The sequence below is a fragment of the Lynx canadensis genome, chromosome F2, assembly GCF_007474595.2.
Source record: "Lynx canadensis isolate LIC74 chromosome F2, mLynCan4.pri.v2, whole genome shotgun sequence".
Taxonomy (NCBI): Eukaryota; Metazoa; Chordata; class Mammalia; order Carnivora; family Felidae; genus Lynx; species Lynx canadensis.
The window spans coordinates 7,795,401-7,816,955 of record NC_044320.2 but is presented as its reverse complement, the minus strand read 5'-3'; the positions used below and the strand labels follow the sequence as shown (position 1 = coordinate 7,816,955).

At 48.3% G+C, this 21,555-nt stretch overlaps 1 protein-coding gene across 1 annotated transcript in view; it reads right to left on the bottom strand.

Moving 5' to 3' along the window:
* ZFAT (zinc finger and AT-hook domain containing) overlaps nucleotides 1-21,555 on the bottom strand; it is a 191,667-nt gene that overhangs the window by 29,748 nt on the left and 140,364 nt on the right. Inside the window, 2 exon segments of the mRNA XM_030303806.1 lie at nucleotides 6,301-6,419; nucleotides 16,214-16,352. Coding sequence (XP_030159666.1) covers nucleotides 6,301-6,419; nucleotides 16,214-16,352 — 258 coding nt within the window.

Below are 21,555 nucleotides of genomic sequence, written 5' to 3'. Positions count from 1 at the left end.
CAGAATGCCAGGTGGTTATTCCTTTCCAGGCAAGGGGCCAAGTTCATGTCAGGGTTTCCAGCCTGACCTGTAGCAGACACCCAATAAATATGTGTTGAATGCACAGATGAACAAAACAAAAAAAGCCTACTTCCTTTACCGGTAAGCCACGTGTTGCCTGACAATGGCTGGATCCAAGCAACGTCTTAGCCTGTGAAAAACAGGACCCACGCACGATGGCTTCTTTCTCATGGCGGGAGGGGGGTTCTGCGTCCCAACCACAAGTGGGGAGGACCCGACCAGTGGCATAGGCAGCTCGTCACCCCACAGGTAACCCAGCACCTGAGACTGGCTTCTTGCCTGCTCTTCTGTCTTGCTTCTGGAGTCGAGTACGTGGCTTTGTGCCAACGACCTGTGTCGGATTCGACGCTCTGCGTAACGTGTTGGCATCTGCAAGAAGCACGGCCTTCGGAGCAGAGGGCCATGACCACACGTACTTATGGAAGCACTAACTGACCAGGAGACATGGGTTTTAGGTCAAGAAATGGCATTACGATCCCTATGAACAGAGAGCAAATCCTTGTGGCATGAACTTGAAACACCAGAGGACTATATGTTCTCCCCTCGATGAGGATGTGAGGTTGGCCACACATGCCACCACCCCCACCAATAACCACAGTAGCTACCGAACCCTGGGGGCCTCCCAGGGACCTCAGCGTTTTGAATATCTTGTCTTGTCTTTCAATCCTTTTGACCTGCTGGGTATTACCAGCCTCACTGCATGGATAAGGGCACTGAGGCCACTGAGATCAAGTAAAAAACGGTTCACGGTCCAGCCATTTATTTATACGGGATGGCACCAGGGTTCAACATCAAGTCTGCCAGACTGCAGTGCACACACACCCTACGTGTTCTCACAGGAAATTTCAAACATACACAACAACAGAGGGATGAGCCTTCCGTGCACACGTCACCCAACGTGAATGATCATCAATTCACGACCGGCCTTATCTCCCCTCCGTGCCAACACACTCCACACTCTTCAATTGGATTATTTTGAAGCAAACGCAGGGGTCACAGCATGTTATCTACAAATATTTTAGAACGTATCCCTGGAACACGAAACTCTTTGAAGACATAAGCACAACGCCACTGGGACACTCCAACACCCAACGGTAAGTCCTTAACATGACCACACATCCAGGCCGTGTCCTCACCTTGCCAGTCGCCACATTTCTTAAAACTTACTCTTCAAACCAAATGTGAGTTACTGAATCCGTGGATTAGAACTGACTGACACGTCTCCTAAGACTTCAATTTCTAGGTTCTCCCTCCGTTCCAACTGCCCCCCACCACCACCATTTATAGTTCTGTTGGGGGAAGCGGGCCATTTGTCTCCAGACTTTCCAACGGTCTGGACTTCACTGACCGCACCACCATGGAATCCCTGAATGTGCTCTTCTGTCCACCGTGTCTCCTGCCCGTTGGCAGATGTGGAAACTCAATCGGATACCGGTTCCCTTTGGGGCAGGAACGCTTCGAGGGTTGGGTTGTCCGCTTCCCGCAGGAGACACGTGATGCCTGGGTGTCTCTACTGCTTCTGTGATGTCAGTAGGCAGCGGTCGGCCACTTGCTGGATCCGTGACATCACGAGAGGATTGCAAAATGGTGATCTTGTCAATCTTCGTTTGTTAGCTGGAAAATTTATAAATAGGAGCTTCTCCTCATCAAATGTGTGGTTATGCTGAGGTATAGTTTGTTCAGAAAATGGTTAAAATAATTGGACTCTTGGTCTTTACTTACCAAAACAGAATTGATGCCCTAATATCCTACAAGGTGCCTGAGCATCTGCCCCAGGATCAGTATAAACCCACGGACTGAGATACGCTGGATGTGCTTCGCCGTAGTTACTAAATACTAGCAAAAGCCTCAGAGTAATAGTATCAACCCTCCCCCAACAACAAATAATTGAAAAGAGTACGTGTTTCTGCAGCTCTTTTCGCCTTAGCTTATGCCCCACGAGGGAGGAGCGAACTCCTACCTTAAAAGACTGCTGAATAGATCCTCTGTGTAGCTATGCCATCGTTTTCATATACAGTTAGAAGCATTTATTTCCCTTTACTCTCAACGTTTAAGGTCTGCATTTTTTAAACGTTATTTTTTTTTAATATTATATAAAATACATCCACGGTTTCAGAATCAAATCTGCACAAGTGGATGTGCTAAGAGGAATCTGGCTGATTTCTTTATCCTCTCCATCTTGGTGTGTTCCTACCCTTCCACAAAAAATCCCCCCCCCCTTTGTTTTGACTATTTTATTTTGAATTATTTTTGACTTCCAGAAGAGTTCCCATACACCTTTGCCCCAGCCTCCCCTCGCATTAACATCTGAAACAACCACAGGACAATTACCAAAGCCGACAAGTAACACTGGTATGGTAAATACTATGAACCGCAGACTTCAGGCAGTTTTTCTACAAGTTTTCTCCTTGGTGTCCCGGTTCTGTCCTAGGACCCAGTGCCGGATCACAGTCTCCTCCGACTGGTGACAGCTCTCCAGTCTCCCCTTGTCTTTCGTGACCGTGATACTTTGAGGAGTACTGGTCAGGTGTATGACCATACACATCAGCAACATCATTTGGATACATGACAGTTGCTCATGATTGGATGGAGGCTGAGGCTTTTCTGAAGAATGCCGGGAGGCTTTTCTGAAGAATGAGTGTCCTTCTCATCATCACATCCGGGGGCACACGAGGTCACCATGACTCCTGAGGATGCTAACTTCCGGGTGCATGGTTAGCCCCGGGTCTGCCAGGTGCCTCTACTGTACAGACACTACTTTTCCCTCTGTGATCTAGTAAATACTTGGGGGCAGAGATTCTGAGGCTATGTAGATAGTGTGTTTTTCCTTAAATTGTGTCTACTAGTTGTAGCATTCATGGATGGGTTTGTCTGCAGCAATGATTACTGCAGTGTTCTAAGGGGAATTCTATTTCCCTCATTCCTTCTACATGTATTGTTCAGAATTCTCCCGTGTGGAAGAAGTGCTCCTTCCCCACCATCCATTTATATCAGTATGGACTCACAGATATTATCTTATCTGTTGGGTTGTAGCACAACGCTACCATTGTTTGCTTTGTTATTCAAGTTGTTCCCACTCTGGCCATTGGTGGTCTCTTGTCCTTTGACATGCCTCCACCTTTCTGGGGGGCTGGGAAAGATGCAAGATGCTACTTTCTAGGACCACAAAATACTCTAGGATCAGCTTACATATTTTCTGCCTCGGCCCTGGAATCAACCACTTTTCAAAGGACCCTGGTTCCTTTTATTGGAGAATCCTATTAGAAACCAAGATCTAGGTCCCCATGTGCTCACGGCCACGGGGTGCCACTGCTTCTGGGCTCTCTCAGCACAAAAGGCTTCTAAGGAGCACAGGTATGTAAACTAGCTGTGTGTGGGCACATGTCTGGAATCGGCTCTGAATCTATCTGTTGGTGTGTATACAAACACATGCAATCTATTCATTTATTTGGACCTACGATGTATAACAGGACTGCAATAAACAACCTTGTGCAGACAGACACCTTTTCTCTTTTTTGTCAGTATTACTTTCGGGTAGTTTTCTAGCAGTGGAATTGTTTAGTTAATGGATAAAGAAATGCACAAGTAATTTTACTAGATATTGCTAATTTCCCCTCCGTAGAGGTAGTAATATTTTGCATTCCCACCAGCAATGCGTGAGAGTGCATTTTCCCCTCAGCCTCTCCAACAGACAAGATGTCAAATTCTGGATTCTAATAGGTAAGAAATTCTCTCTCCGGTTTTTTTTTTTTTTAAGTTTTTAAAAATTTATTTTGAGAGAGAGAGAGCACGAGAGAGCGAGCACAGGAGGAATAGAGAGGGAGGGAAAGACAGAATATCCCAAGAAGGTTCCACGATGTCAGTACAGAGCCCGACGCAGAGCTCAAACCCACAAACTGTGAGATCATGACCTGAGCCGAAACCAAGAGTCAGACGCTTAACCGACTGAGCTGCCCAGGCATCCCATCCCGTTCCAGTTTTAATTAACATGCCTTATGTGTGTGGTTGATCACATTTTCAGATATTGAAGGTCATTTGCATTTCTTTTTCTATGAACCTTTCTTATCTCTTGCCCATTTTCCTACTGGGTTGTTGATCACTATTTTTTAAAAAGATTTCATAATGTAAAAGCACTCGTCCTTTTTCTACAGTATGATTGAAAATATTTTCTTTCGTTGTTATCTGTCGGTCTCTTTGCCTTGTTCATGAGTTCTTTTCCATAAGTCTTTTTAAAATTTTTTCATGTGGCCAATTGTTCTTAATCTCTCCCTGTAGTGAATCTGGATTCTGAGGCATAGTTAGGAAAGCCCTCCACACCCTGAACTTACAAATGAATTCATTCACTCAGGTTCTTCTTCTGGTATTCCTAAAATATCACCGTCTTTTTATTTTATTTTTTTTCACGTTTATTTATTATTGAGAGACAGAGAGAGACAGAGCATGAGCAGGGGAGGGGCAGAGAGAGAGGGAGACACAGAATCGGAGGCCAGGCCCCGAGCTGTCAGCACAGAGCCCCACGCAGGGTTAGAACTCACAAACCGTGAGATCATGACCTGAGCCGAAGTCGGACGCTTAACCGACTGAGCCATGCAGGCGCCCCAAAATCTCACTGTTTTTACATTTAAATCTCAAATCTTTTTGCTCTTGCCTCTCTCTACATGCAAGCTATTCATTATTTTATGTTTATGGTTCGATCTGATGCTTATTGTGTGCAGTAGTCTTTCATTCACTCTCTTGGATTTTCCAAAAACAGAATCCTGTCATCTTCAGATACAGGTAACTTGATTTCTTCTCTTCCAATTCTTCAACGTTTATTTATTTTTGGGACAGAGAGAGACAGAGCATGAACGGGGGAGGGGCAGAGAGAGAGGGAGACACAGAATCGGAAACAGGCTCCAGGCTCTGAGCCGTCAGCCCAGAGCCTGACGCGGGGCTCGAACTCAAAGACCGTGAGATCGTGACCTGGCTGAAGTCGGACGCTTAACCGACTGCGCCACCCAGGCGCCCCTTCTCTTCCAATTCTTAATGTCACCATTTACTTTGTCTTGCCCAACACACTGGCTGATGCATCCCAACTGACGTTAAAGACTTGGTGACCTAAGTCCCAGAGCTTCTGGGACATCCTTGTCTTCTTCCTGATTCAACCAAGAAACCCTCCAGTGTTTCCTCACCAAGTAAGAAGACACCGGCTTTGGGACTGAGATGCATGTATAGACTGTTTTTGTCTTAAGGATGTACCCATCCAATTGTACTTTATTGACTATTTTTCATCAGCAGAGGCTTGATTTCGTCAAGTGCCTTTTCTGAATATGTGAAGATAATCATTTCATTTTTCTCCCTAGTTTTATTTTATGATGGATTATATTAAAAGATTCCCTCCTATCGAACTATCATTCCCTTGCATTCTGGAATGTTTCACACATTGTCATGACGTATGATTTTTTTTTCAAAGCCCTTACTCTTAACCCCTGGATACTCTGATGGTCCTCCAGAAAGTCCTTTGATAAGTGGTTCTCATGTGGGGGTGACTTTGACTTCCGGGGACACTGACAATGTCCATGACGTTTTTGGTTGTCAAAACGGGGGATGACACTGATATCTGGTGTGTGGAGGTCCATGATGCCACCAAACATCCCGACATGCACAGAACAGTCTCTATATACAAATGATGATACTGTGGAAGATCATAATGTCAGCAGTGCTGAGATCAGGAAACCCCGCCTTAGGGAGAGACTGCAATAAGTCCGTGGTCGTGACACTTGGCACTTGAAAAGAGAGCTACTGGCTTTGAGAACACAGATGTGTTTCCAGCCAGTGACTGGTTCTAACACCGAGGGTAAAACAAAGATGGCGGGAGGGAGCACAGGCCTTCAGGAACAGGACAGTAGGGCCTAGATTCAGAAGATAGAGACCTTCCTGGTTCTCCTGGTGAGGACTCACAACATACTCCTTGCCTTGCGCTTTTTCAGATGCAATAATTGAAACTCTGGATTGGTGAGTCACAGAAGTGAAAGTGCCAATGACACCAACACAGACATTCACAAAATGGTCTAAACTCAACTCCGGGTACGAATTTACATGCACAGCCCAGGTCTCACCCCTCAGGCAGGAGACGGGATTTGAAAAGACTTCCTAGCTTCCCGACCAGAAAACCCCATCCTCTGAGAAGGACCCACGCCTGCTCTATCTGTCATGCGCATCTGGAAATGTCAAGATCAATACCGTACTTTAAAAAGTTACCTCCCACTTGGGATCTCCTTCGTTTTCCACCAACTTCAGGCCATGCTTGTTCTTCAAGTGTCTGTTGAACTCCCACTTGGTGCCATACACAAAGCTGCACACAGGGCACTTCAAACCACCTGAAGGCACAGAGGAAAAGGGAGCGTTTGCAGCACATAAAAGGGCCCCAGTGCGCCTCCCTCCCGTCCCTCAACTCCAGGGAACACACTGTTTGTCTCCAGTACTTACATCCAGTCCCAGCTCCCCTCCGTACTAGAACAGAACAGCGACAGCACAGATGTTTTTCAGGGCAGACATTTCTAAAGCTTAATGTACTTCTTTTCATTTTCCAACGAGCATTTGCAGAAAGTCTAATACATACGTCATATTTTCGGTGCCGGAGTAACAGAATTCCTGTGGCCAAGTGAGTAGGTGGCCTCACCATTCTTTCATTTTTGTTTTCATTTGAAAATAACAAGTAAGTTAGAAAACAAAAAGAACTGAAGGACAAGGCTGCTTTCCTCAACCGCCTGTGTCCCAAAACATGAACCAAGAGCCAGGCTCCTTCACACCAAAAGCTGAGCCATTTGTATAAATCCCCATTTGGATTTCCCAGTAAAGACCAAGTAAAACGCCGCTATAAAATCTTACACGTGTTGTGGGAGGCGTGGATGCTTTAAGAGCATGTACAGCTCTAGGTAAAAAGACAAACAACAGAAAAAACCCTCAGAGTGACACAAAAGACTACCTTTCTAAAATTCTATCAAGAGCAGCAACTAAATTAGTGACTGGACAAAAATCACTTTTCACAGGCTGTGAATTCAGAAGCAAACTCCAGGGGCGCCTGGGTGGTTCAGTCACATAAGTGTCCGACTTCGGCTCAGCTCATGATCACACAGTTCGTGAGTCTAAGCCCCGCGTCGGGCTCTGCGCTGACAGCTCGGAGCCCGGAGCTGGCTTCAGATTCCGTGTCTCCCTCTCGCTCTGCCCTTCCCCTGCTCACGCTCTGTCTCTCCGTCTCTCCCCAAAATAAACATTTTTTTAAAGTTTTAAAAAAAAGAAAAAAGAAGCAAACTCTAGCTTCAGGAACTCTAGCCTCAGAGGGAGTTGTCCCGGCACCAGGTCTCCAAATCCACACAAACGATTAGCAGGATTAGCAGGCCAGAGTCAGGCTACCCACTGGTACCATCAGGCCAGCACCCCGAGCCAAGCCGGGGTGGCGTCGTGGGCACAGCTGGTCTTCCTGCAGCCACCGTCGGTCTAGTCTCCACCCCGCACACAGAACGGGCTTTTGAATTTTTTTAAGGTTTATTTATTTTTGAGAGAGAGAAAGTGAGAGAGCGCGGGGGAGGGGCAGAGAGAGAGGGAGACAGAGAATCCCAAGCAGGCCCTGTGCTGACAGCAGAGAGCCTGATGTGGGGCTCGAACCCACAAACCGTGAGATCATGACCTGAGCCGAAGCTGGGACACTTAACTGACTGAGCCATCCAGGTGCCCACAGAATGGGCTTTTATTTTTTTTTATTTTTTATTTTTTAACGTTTATTTATTTTTGAGACAGAGAGAGACAGAGCATGAACGGGGGAGGGTCAGAGAGAGGGAGACACAGAATCTGAAACAGATTCCAGGCTCTCAGCTGTCAGCGCAGAGCCCGATGCGGGGCTCGAACTCACGGACCGCAAGATCATGACCTGAGCCAAAGTCGGCTGTTTAACCGACTGAGCCACCCAGGCGCCCCCAGAATGGGCTTTTAAAAATAAACTAAATCACATCCCTCATAGGTATAGAACCTTCCATCAGACCCAGAATAAAATCCCAGCTCCAAGAGGTAGCCTGCACGACTTTACTGTCACCCCTCTGTGATCTTATTCCTGCCTTCTCTCTGGCCTTGTCTCCTCCCCACCCTTCCCACAGTCTCTCCTTTCTCTGTCTCTGGCATTGACCAAGCTCATTCCCTTCTTGGCAAACCTGGTTTCATGGAGTCTACGGCCAGTCCTTCTGCTGCCTCTGTCCCTGTCTCCATCAGACTTGCTGTGCTCTCCTGCACCTGCCCAGGGTCTGAGATTTATTTCTTGCTCACTGGGGTACTGAGGAGGGAGAAGAGGAATTCTGTACTGATGACGAGGCTGTCTTGACAAATTGCATAATAACAGGCAAATCTCATGAAGACGCGGAATGTAATTTAAGCATCTCCCAGATGCAAGTATGATGTGCTTGATTTTCGCAATCAATTCCATGTCAGTGGAATCTGACAGTGTACTCTTCTGTAACTGGGGCTTCCTGTATACAACCTGAGGTGGTGCGTGATTCCCCACACAGTCATGAGCAGAAAAGGAAGCCAACCCAGATGGCCAACAGCGTGTCCCCTCGCGCCTTCAACTCACTGCTTTACAGCCTCGCCACGCTGGGAGGGCGCAGGAGAGCACAGCAGGCCCAACAGAGACAGGACAGAATCAGCAGAAAGAGTGGCAACACCAAATTATAAACTTCCAGAACATTCTACAGAGGAGGCAGCTCAAACAGGGGCTTATATTTTCCAAAACTTACATGTTGTGCACTCTTTTTTTAGGCCAAACGAAATGGGCTTATTCTTTCCTACCTAGCTGATAATTAACTTAGATTTTAACTTCCTTTGTTATCACTTATTAATCATCTAAAATGATGTATTTTCCTAGGATCACCTTTTTTAAAGCTCTCCAAGATGTGAGAACCTCTGCCTTTTTTCAGTTGGTTCAAGTGAGATAGGTCCTCCTACAGAGACTTAGCAAGAGGCAGCGAACAAAAGCGACCTAAACGGAATTAAAGACTCCTTCCGGGGTGCTCTTAAATGGAAACTAATTTAAGGAGAAAAAACATCCTTATATTATGTTTAAATTAAAATTAATATGCTAATGCCCCACATTAATTAAAACCTCAACCTTTGCCACATTGCCCTTAATTAAAGAACAATACATTGGAAGCATGTGACCCAGACTAAATGCAGAATGCGACCACTTAATTGGCATCAAAGCCGAGAGAAATTAATTTCCAGTTCGATTCACTGCGTTCTTAGGCAATGCACAATAAAGGTCATGGGAGATGTGGCGAATTTACTTGTGGCCCTGGTGTATAAAGTGCACACCATGAGAACGGCCAACCCCAAAATTGCAGTTTCCTCAGAAGGCGTGATGAACCAGGCAAGAGCACAGGACGTCAGGAACAATTTTAAAAATCGATCATGGCACCTTTGCTCTTTTTGGAATGCAACGTATTCTGGAAGAGTCTTAGGCATTAAAATATCTGCGCTCCTTTGTGGTGGGTGACCTTACTGAAAATTCAATTTCATCTCCAATAACATTACTCCCAGGGTGGTGCGGAACGTGAGGCTGGGCAGTCAGGTACCTGGAGCTGGCACTGACATGACCCAGGAGCCACTTCCTGAAACTCCCGGGCCTTTGTTTTCTCTAAGATGAAATGCTAAAGCTCGTAACTTTAACAAAGGCACTCCAGTAGACAGAATAATGGACGCCCAGAGATATTCACATCCTGGAGGGAAGGGGATCCTTGTGCACTACTGGTGGGAATGTAAACTCCGCCACGCTGGAAAGCAGTATGGAGGTTCCTCAAAAAGTTAGAAATACGACCACCCTATGATACAGCCATCCCGCTGCTGGGTTTGTATGGAAAGGTAATGAAAACAGAGTATCAAAGCAGCATCTGCAATCTCATGTTCACTGCAGCACTATTTACAATAGCCAAGATATGACCACAACCTGTGCCTGTCAATAGACACGTGGGTAAAGAAGATGTAGTGTATACACACACACACACACACACACACACACAGGAATATTAGTAAGCCATGAGAAGGAAGGAAACCCTGCCAGTTTTGACAACATGGACGGACCCTGAGGGCATGACGCTAAGTGAAATGAGTCAGACAGAGAAAGATAAATACTGTATAATTTCACTTATAGGGGGAATCAAAAACAAAAACCAAAAAAGTCAGACTCATAGAAACACACTAGAAAAGTGGTTGCCAGGAGCGGGGGCCCACGGGAGACAGGGAGAGGCTGGTAAGAGAGTGCGCACTGGCAGTTATAAGATGATTAAGGTCTGAGGGTCGGATGTGAAATGCGGTAACCACAGCTGATAGCTGAAGTTTGCTAAGAGAGTAGAACTTACACATTCTCAACAAGAGCCAAAGGATTAGTGTGTGAGGTGATGAATGTGTCGGCCGACTGGATGATGAGAATCCTAAATATCTTACAGCTTTGTGAACGATACCTCAGTAAAGCTGGAAAAAAAAAAAAAAAGCAGTGGGGACCTGTTTGTAAACTGGATTAGGCTCTAGGGGCACTGTGAGCCCACACTAAACAGGTGGGGGTCCTGGCCCCCAGGAGCTGATGGTCTGGAATGGAATGTGCCCGGATACACAACAAAGACAGGTGTGTGAGGTTTTCATTACAATGAAAAATAAATAAACACAGAGAAAGAAAAAAGAAAGGTTCACATCCTGATCCCTGCAACATGGGAGGGTCACCCAGGCAAGAAGGGACTTTGAGGTCGTGATTCATCAAGGCTCCTGAGACAGGGAGATTAGCATGGATTATTCAGGCGGGACTAATGTAATCACAAGGGTCCTCCTGTAGAAGAGGCACAAGAGAGGTCACAGAGAAGCCTCTACTGTCACTGGCGGCCGTGATAGTGGAAGAAGGAAGGGGCTGAGGCAAGGAATGTGAGCCGCCTCTAGAAGCTGGAACAGGCAAGAGAACAGGCTCTCCACTGGAGACTCCAGAAGGAATACACACGTGTTAGCAAACTCGACCTGAGCCTGTGACACCTGTCTTGGACTTCTAACCTTCAGAACCTTAAGATAATCAATCTGTGTTGCTTTAACCCACCAGCAAGTTTGTGGCCATTTGTCACAGCTGCGGTAAGAAACCGATACAAGCAGCTAGACAGTAACTGTGACAAATGAGCTTAATTATCAAAGGAAACTGGATACAGGGCAATGTGATGATACAATATTAGGAAGCAAAATGTGGACCCGGACTTTGTTAAAATCCCCACTTCTTGCTGTCTCTTAATCCAGTGCCTGTCCTGAGACCCGGCAGAGCCCCAGCCCAGAACGAGGAAACGCGCCCAGGACAGCAGTCTAGTGGAAATCCTATGCAAGCATGACGTGGAGGCCCCTGGTCACACAGCATGCTGTCAGAACACTACCTGGATCTCTCTCAAACCCCAGACCATCAGATCAGCAGCTAGATCAGCAACTAGACCTGGAGACAAAAAAACTCAGAAAGAGTACACGGCAGCCTGTGTGTGCGAGACCCTCTGACACAGGATCATGTGACCACTATGGAATGCGAGCCAATCACTGTCCCAGAACAGGACCATATGCTTCCTCCTCCTCTTCCTCTTTAACAAGTGCAAATGTGAGACAAGCTTCAGGGGGGACCAGCCGGGCCCTCGCCCACTTTGTGGCCTGGCCTGACCACTCTCCCACCCGTGTTTCCTCTCTTGAAAACAGGAATGACGATGCCGACCTCACAGGACCTCTGAGAGAGAAAGGAACGCAGAGCAATAACACGGTGTGATGACATCACATCACTGGAAGCACCTGCCAGTCAGGTATGGAATCCGGGCCCTAATAAAAACAATTTTAAAATTAAAATGTCTCCAAATCAAATCAATGACTTTTGTGTAACCTGGTAGTTTCTGGATTTTCTTCTATGCTATTTGCCCTGGATTTGGTGTGAAAAGCCAAGGTATGGATATCTATTCAAGGTGCGTATGCACATACTTTTACACTCTTCTATTAGGGTAGTTCAAAATCACGCCAAGATTTTAGCAGATGCCGCAAACGCAGCCTTCTCCTCGAGCCCTGCTCTTCCCGCTGCCCCTCATCCCAATCGCCACCCCAGCCTCAATGACCCTCGAACAGTGGGGCTGCAGGGAGAAGGGTCAGCACCACAGAGAAGCAGCGAATTCTCCTCCTGTGAGCAGCGTGGGTAACTGTTGGAAGGAACACACATTCTGTTACAGCCAGAACACGGGGCCTTGGAGGAGCTTCCCAGCCTTCGTCCGCAACCCAGGCCACAACACGATAAAGGCCACCACATCCCAGGGTCCAGCACAATGTCGGGCACACTAGGAGCACAAGAGACACATGGTGACCAAGGAACGTGGGAATAAACACAATAGTCAATCTGAACCATTTATCAAGCACTACGTGTCAGGCACCTCCTGGGACCTTAGAGAGTAGGATCCAATCTCTGCAACTCCTGTTGAGCAGTATCAGCACCTCGTCTTCGAAGACACGTAACACGACGTTCAGAGAAGTTAAGCGAGTCGTCCCAGCGCCACAGCGATCGGCCACACCGGCTCCGGGCCCCGGACTCCCATGCCTGTGCTCACGCCAATAACCTGGAGTGACCTGCGGGGCCGCTCTGAGGTCACTGGGAAGGAAGTAAGCAGCCTGCCAGTCCCACCTGTGTCCTGCGGTGAGCTCAGGACAGAGCTAACGGCCTGTGAAGCGAAGCCAGCCCCCAGCCCGAGACCTAGGGAAGCGGCCCCTGAGCTACTAACTCAGGCAGATTCCGAGAGGAAACAGGGCCGGGCCCGCTGCAGCCACACGACGTGAAAACGTGTGTTTGTGTGGGAAAATGCCTCACGTCCATATTAACGAACAAGCGACGGGCTAAGAAAATTAGCAAGAGATTGTCCAATCTGCCTTCGAAGTATCAGAAGGACACCAAATATAAGCAGGGAGTAGTAACACATCGACACGGCCTTCTGGGCAAGTCTCATTACCGAAACGCACCAGAGTTCTCAGGGGACTGTGGGTCCCAAAGGGGTGCCATCGTCACCCCTGTGCCCTGGGGACCAGTGGCGGGCGGGAGCCAGTTGCCACCAGCTCGCAAGCCGCTGTGCGCATCTCCATCCAGTTCAGTGACATCACACTGATAGCTTAAAATTGGCCACAGCAAGGGGCGCCTGGGTGGCGCAGTCGGTTAAGCGTCCGACTTCAGCCAGGTCACGATCTCGCGGTCCGTGAGTTCGAGCCCCGCATCGGGCTCTGGGCTGATGGCTCGGAGCCTGGAGCCTGTTTCCGATTCTGTGTCTCCCTCTCTCTCTGCCCCTCCCCCGTTCATGCTCTGTCTCTCTCTGTCCCAAAAATAAATAAACATTGAAAAAAAAAATTAAAAAAAAAAAAATTGGCCACAGCACAACCATTTCCACTACAGAAGCTGGCGAACGCTGTACACCAGCTTCCCTGCTCCCTGCCCCTGAAACAGCCCATTGGTAAACATTTACAGAACACAACGGGTGGACGCCCGAGCAGCCGCCACTCCAGAGGCCTTCGGGAGCCCACTGAAAATCACCCCGACTCCACGGAGACCACCGGGGAACCTTCCCCCAGAAACTGGCAAGGAACAGAAATGTCTGACCTGGAAACATCTCTGCCTTTTAGGCCTTCCTCCCTACCTCCTGCACAGTGCCACACGTGGACATCCTTCCCAAATCCCTGAGCATCGTGGGTAAGAGAACCTTTGCCCACAGCTGATGGCTTTGCCTGTGTCACAGCGTGGCACTGCTTACGCTGGGCTGATGGACAAGGAGTCCCTTCCCCTGTGGGTAAGTAACACCACTCTGAGAAGGGTACATTTTGTTCACAGCTTGCTGTCACATTACTCTAACACATATTTCTCTATACCAAAACAAGAAGTTAGTAAGTCCCATGAAGATATTTTTTGATGAGGGACTAGAAGAGAAAAACAAAACCAAGTGTGGGGTGGGGAGAGGTTGGGGAGAATTCTGTGAAATTAATCAAAAGAAGATGAAAATTTCCAGTGGTACCCAAGCACCCAGCGTTCCGAACACAGCAACTGTGTGCATCCCATGTTGTCCCTCCGTTTTCCTGCCTGCTCTCAGACAGAGGAACAGTGGGAGCATCATGCTCTTAAAGACCCTAACCTGTGTCCATACTCAACCAGCGATCTCATTTCAGAGACTATTCTCCCGCCAAAATACAATGGTGTAATGTCTCTTATGAGCCAAGAGAGGCATCTAGTTGTTTCCTTCCTCAGCTTGTCCCTTGAAGGGGGCACTGGAAATATGTGTGTGTGTGTGTGTACACATGTACGTGTGTGTATATATATATATATGTATGTATATATATATATACACACACATACGTACACACATACACATATATACATATATGTATACGCACGTATTACGTATATATGAAGACACCAAAAATGCCCCTGCGAAGATAAAAATTAAAACCCGGCAGACCCTGTCAGGGAATGCCAACGGATGACAGAGCGTCTTAGAAAGGTAACTGAAAACGTAGGGCAGGAAACAGTTCGGCACTGGCACATTCTCCGCAAGGCGATGATGAAAGTTTGGAAGCAGAGAGCAGTGATAGTGTCATCAATCAGAGCCCCACGCCTGTCCCAACAGCCGCAGTAAAGGTCTATTTCCTGCCAATCCAACCCAACTGCGCGAAGGATAATAAAAGGAATGTCTAGCCTGCTTCTGAAGCAATCTGCTGTGACTCTAAGGCAATCGGTTCTCTCCTCTGTGATTCCTGGACCGGGGCAGGAGGGGCGGGGTGGGGGGCGGGGGGCATCAAAAATGATGCAATGGCTCTAGAGCTCTAGAGGGCGTAGATGTTTTCAGGAAAAAGGAAACAAGTACGAAAATGTATTGCATGCCACTCAGGTGCTTGCTCAGGTAACCCCATCCGCCACGAGGAGAGAAGCTCCATTCTCAGGCGAAGGGCCTGAGCTGGAGAGGCTGGTTAACGTGCCCTGATGGCACCACTCAAGGAGCAGAGCACAGACTCGAGCCAGGGCCCCTGTACCCCCCACGGCACCATCCTGGTCTTCAGCTCTACGAAACGGTCATTAAAACACGAGGCACACACTCCCCGTTACCCCTGATGGATGGCTCTAAAATTATCCTGAGTTTTTATGCCGTTATCTACCTCCATACATCAGCCCTGTCACTGAAAGTGCTGAAGGATTCGGTCAATTCATTTGTTTTATATGAAGATTCATTCAAGGCAATCCCAGCGAGCGGGGACTTCGCGCCGCACCGGAAACCTCGGAGCGCCCGCACCTGCAGCCGGGAGCGCCAGCCCGCATCTCTGTTCACTGGGGGCAGGTTTCTAAAACGGTCTCTGGCTTCAAAGAGTCACAGGACTCAGGAAGTAGTAAAAACTGATGGACTGTGTGCGGCAATCATTTTTTTAGTTGAATTACTGAGGCACGGATATAAATACGGCAGCACTTCTCTGTATGGCAACAGCTCATGAGCTCAACCTTCTCAAGTGGGAATATGCGATCATTTACTGAAAAAAGCAGAAAAAAAAAAAAAAAAAACCTCTCAGGCTTTTCAAGAATATGAGAGGTTTGCATCCATTCTGTTCAGTTTAAATGCTCTAAATGGTTTATCCTTTTCAGGATGAATAAGCAACCTGAGCACTCAATAAATATTTCTGGATAATCTAAAGAAGCTCACCTACAAATATGCTTGCCACGGCATGATTCATAATTGCCACAAAAGAGGAATCTGGAAACCCTACCATGTCCAACAGGAGCAGGGTGAAACAAAATGGGCCACCTGATGCTGGACCACAAACAGCCCTTGGAAGTTATACTGAGGGAGACAACAGAATGTGCACGTGAGCAGGAACTTTCATGCAGGAGGAAGGTACATGGACCAAGAACACAAGGCAGCCAGCGCTGGCAAGTGAACGCTGTGGGGAGGGTGGTAAATTAGGATTCCTCATCCTGGATTTCCACGGAGGCAGCAAGTAACGCCGAGACATACCAACGGGGAGCGTGGAGCACAGTCATGACGACGGGGAACTAACAAAATGCTCAGGGGCCGGGGCTGAGCTGCAAGACGTCCCAGCTCCTCTCAAGGGGCACACTGCCTACCTTGCTGGACGAGTGCGTCGGCCGCCAGCTCCCCGGTGCCCACGTTGGCGTATTCCTCGTTGGGGTGCTTCCTGTTGTAGTGCCGTTTCAGGGAGCCGGATATGTTACAGGAGTAATGGCAATGGGCACAGCGGAAGGGCTGTAGGGACAAGGACTGAAGGTGAGCCCCAGGGGAGGTCGAGCCCCAAGCGGAAGGGGCGCAACTTGCCCCAACGTCCTCCTCCACCGACCCCCCACCCTGGGGTGTCTGACACCCCCAAAGCCTGATGAGCAGGCTGCCCCCTAGGATGCGCTCCAGGGAAAAACGCAACGTCAGGATGCGGAGTCCTGCCTCGGCGGGGACCAAGCAAGTCATTGCACAAGGTGTCCCCTGGGTAGGAAGGGTCTGTGCTCAATGTGGTCGCTTTCATTTCTCATTTTGTCCACTTCTTGTCCAAGAAGAAAATAACATAAGAGGAACACAGCAATCTATCATTTTCCTTTTTTTTTTTTTTTTTAAAGTGAATGTCTTCCGGGGCACCTGGGTGGCTCATTTGGTTGAGCATCTGATTCTTGATTTTGGTTCAGGTCATGATCTCACGGTTGTAAGATCGAGGCTTGTGTCGGGCTCTGTGTGCAGAGCCTGAAGTCTGCCTGCGATTCTCTTTCTCCCTCTCTGCCCCTCCCCTGTCTGTGCTTTCTCTCTCTCTCTCATAAATAAACATTTATTTTCTTTAATTATTTTAAATGTTTGTTTATTTTTGAGAGAGAGAGAGAGAGAGACAGAATACAAGGATGGGAGGGGCCGAGAGACAGAGACACAGAATCCAAAGCAGGCTCCAGGCTCCGAGCTGTCAGCACAGAGCCTGACACGGGGCTCAAACTCATGAGCCGTGAGATCATGACCTGAGCTGAGGTCGGACGCTTAACCGACTGAGCCACCCAGGTGCCCCAAAATAAACAAACATTTAAAAAATAAATAAAATAAAATAGAATAGAATAGAATAGAATAGAATAGAATAGAATAGAATAAAATAAAATAAAATAAAATAAAATAAAACAAAACAAAACAAAACAAAACAAAATAAAATAAAATAAAATAAAATAAAATAGTAAATGTCTTTCAAAGTAGCTCCCCTCACAATTAATTCCCTGATGTACCTGCTTCTCCAAGTCACTTTCTCCACAGGACTCACCTGCAAGCATGTGCACAGACACAGGCATCACCCACAGCTGTCCCCCATTAGGGAAATCCACCTGGTAAATGTATTTCCAGCCCCCACCTGGGCAGGATGAGGCACTTTCAAGATAAGGACGCAAGGGGTCATGCGGCCTGGCTCCCACCTTGCACACTGCTTTGAGGGGTCCAGAATGAGTGGTGAGGAGGAAAGGGGTGCCTGCTCAAGCCCCTTAGGGAACCCAGTGAGGCCATGCCATCGGCAGAGTGAAGGATGGACGTCTGGATCACTGTTCCATCCCCCGCCCTGACGCACAGGCAAGACAGTATCAGTATCCCTCTGAACCGTGAGCCCTACAACTGTCCAGCAGAATGCCACGTGAATCCCCAATGTGCATTCAGGGCCCATCTGGGAACACAAGCAGCTCGCTGGCAGAAACAGGAGAGAGGGAGCAGCCCATGGTGGTAGGAGCTCTGGGAACAGTCCGGGGGATCCGGACGGGACAACGGGAAATGCCGGCTTTCTCTGAGCTCTGTCCAGGGCCTGTCTGCTCTCCTGCGGCGGACCCAGTGATCAGTCTGACAGCGTGATATATATCCTGTTGCGATCGCGCCCAAACCACAAACAGGGATGTCCAACTGTCTTCCCGGTTATCTCTACGGGGATGCTCTGCAGGCACCTCAGAATAAACGCACACAATTTCAGACTCTTCTTTCTGCAAAATCAGCTCATCACCCAAAGGCAAACCCCTGAGTGTCACCCTAGACTTTTTCTTTTCTCTTACTATTCACCTAATTACTGAGTCTCGTCCAGGCTTCCTCGGAAACCTCTCCAGAATTCGCTCCTGCTCCTCTCTGTCCCAGCAGCACATAGCAAGGGGCCATCCCGGCCTATAAAGCAAATGCTATTACCCCCAGGAGGGCCATTCTTGGAGAGAAAGACCCACGGAAGTCAATCCAGTGAGAAAACCTGAAACGTTCCCTCCACCCTACGCAAGGCCACTCTGTGGTCATAGGATGCTCTGGGCCACACTGCATGTGCTACATTCAGTCCCTTGTGCAAGAAAACCCCGTGGCTTGGCCCACAAAGATTTATTAAACAAAAGGACCCGGAACAAAGGCAAAAATTAGCCAGGCTCTCTCATCCGTCTACTGAGCAGAGAACAAGCAATCTAAAATGCCACTGTGTCATTATTTGCAGAGTTAAAATAGAAGCTAAAACATTTTCAAATGCTTTCATCTCCTAAATATGCAAACGTTATAAAATTACTTTTGGAACACTAGCACTTACATAGAAATCAGAAAGAACAATCGAAAAATACTCTATTACCAGGGCTGAGTGGTCAGTGGGCATAAGAGGCAGGAAGGGGCAACTACAGAAATGGTCCTGTGGACCTAACTCCATGCCCCAGAGCCAATTTCGCCCTTCGTGGGGCCAAGCGGGTTAACTTCCCCGTGAGAGTTTCAACTTGTATTCCCATGCTCACTCCTCGACAGGACTGCGAATGAGGAGAAAAACTGCCAAGACGTGAGCAGACAGGCCAAAAAAATGTACAGGTAGGCCCACCTGTGACCGACTGACCACCAATTTCACCCAAAATCTTCAATTCTTAAAGCTGAAAGAGACGCTTTCAGAGGCTAACCAACCTTCACTCCACGAGGGCACGTCCTCCTGTGGCCTCTGGCAGGCCGTGATCGTAGCCGCTGGAAGATGCGGGGAGGTGACAAGCCGCTCAGCTGCTCGACGGCACCAGGTTTAGAAAGACCTGTCCCCCTGCGGCCTCTTACCCTCAGTGCCCTTCCACTGTGTCAGGCCCCCTGCAACCTCTCGGTGACATCAATCACCAGTGAACCTCCGTTCGGCATCCTCTCCCTACAACTGCGGTCACTGGGCCGCATCTGGACCCTTCCAACAAAGCAAGTTCAGACCTATGAGGAGGTGCTGCCGCTTGTCAGCAGGGCGTTCTGCTGGGGCTGTCGCAGGGCTGGGGACAAAGGCGGAGGAGAGGGCACGTGGCATCTCTACGTCCACGGCCAGACACCAAGTCTGACTGCATTACTAATATTCCAAGTCTTGAGGTTTCAGTGGTGAAGCATGTACTCACTGACCGCCTTCGGGGAACAGGTGGAACTGTGCTCCACCCTGGACAGAGAGTGATGGACAGAGAGAGCTGTGATCCTCTGAATCCACATGAGTTCGGAGACATAGATGCTATCTGGGCAAGAAAATCAGAAAACTCGGGGTCTAAGTCAGACGTTGGTAGGTGGCAAGGGACAGCAGATCTTCAAAGGGAAGTTCTTTATCGAGAGCTTTCGGGCCCAAAGACGCCCCAAAGTCAGGAGGAACATAGAAGCAGCTACAGCAGCGGAGTTCGTGTAAAACAAAACATCCACGTTCTTACTGTGGCCAAAAACTAAACTGAATCACCAGCGAGGCATTCCTGCTATTCAGGGTTACACTGGAGTTACTAAGAAACGCAATCAAGCATAATAATTATTACAGTTTTACCTGCCACAGGCCAGGTAGTTCTCAGTGTTTTGCAGGGATTAATTCCTAGAAGTCTCAGAACCACCTAATATGCTAGGTACAATTATTATCCCCATCTTACAGATAAGGAAACTGCAGTCCGGAACAGTTACGGAATCCACCAGAAGTGTCACACGTTCCCAGCCTGACCAGTTGGTCTGCACTGGATTTGGGGATCCAGGCCCCGCCAGCAACAAAGAGATGACTTGACTTCCCATTTGCCATTATTTCCTGAAGAACCAGGTCCCCTGGGAGCTCCATCAGGGAAGGCGTGGATCTCCCAGACATAAAAAAGCCCAGAGCTAACCAACAACTCCTAAAAACGGGGAGCACCCAGTGGGCTGGGAGAACTGTAGGCAGTTCTTGGAGCACCATAATGGGGGAGGCACTGCTGGGGGTTGAGAAGACGGCAGGAGACAGTCGCCAGATCACAGGGGGGCATGCCAGCATCGTGGCTTCAGGAACACATGTCTCCACCAGGTTTCTTCACACCTAGAATTAACCATTCTGGAAACTGATGGAAGGTGGATTTGAAAGGAACAAGACTGGAGGCAGGGAACACGTGTCCAGTTGTGGCTACAGGTGCACACAAGAGACACAGATACATCTATAATACACACATATGGATTATAGATTATGTGTCTTTACACAGGTATGTATGTATATTACAGATACATGATACAGATATTTGTATAAGCCCTAAAATGAGAGCATGGCACAAGGAAGTGGAAAGTGAAGAGAGGCTTTAAGAGAGATGGGGGAGGTAAAACCAGCCGGACCCAGTGACTCAGAAGCAGTGTGAAAAAATGAAGGTGGGCCCCCAGGATGACCCCAAGTCTCCAGCAAGGAAGACACAAGAGGAAGGCATTGCGCCAGCTGTGGAGGGAGTTCTACGGATGAGGAGAAAGAGGGGTGTGAGTACAGAACTCTGGATACCCAAGAGGGCATTTCCAGAAAGAGGTTGGAGAATGAGTCCTAACTCAGAGGAGAGTTCTGGGCTGTAGACACAGATCTGAGCACAGGCGAGTAGCAGAGGCCGACAGATGGAATTCACCCATCATGAGAGGGTGTGTGAGGTGAAGAGGGCAGCAGCACGAGGGCGGCATCTGGAACAGGAGAGACAGACCAGAGGATGAGCTCACGAAGAAGGATGAGAAAGAGTGACAGCAGAGGAACCAGGCGTGGGTGGAGTCACGGGATCTATGGAACAATGCCCTTCACGGAGGCAGGGATGGCAGGGACAACACACTAAGAAACCCGGTAAGGCAAGGCCTAACGGGTGTCCACGGGACCGGGCCGTGGCCCCGGTGGCTGTACTAAGAAGAATTCCAGTAACATGGCCAGTCAAGGAGAGAAGGCGAGGGGCAGAAGCTGGGTTTGGGGTCATGTTTCAATGATGTTTTAAGTCTTTCTCAAAGGGTGCACCAAAGATCAGCTATCTGAGTTGAAAGACAAAGGGCGGTTGACTTGGTGGAGGCTGAAATCGATGTTCTCAGACTTACATCAGGGAAGTAGGTAAAAGACACTTTTTCACAACTGGAGGATTTATGGTTCTGGTTCCTCAAACAGACAGGGACAGGAAGTCCCATCTCACTTGTGAAACTGGGCTCGGAGAAACCGATTAGAAGGCATCTAACTGCATGCAAGCGAGGCCAATCC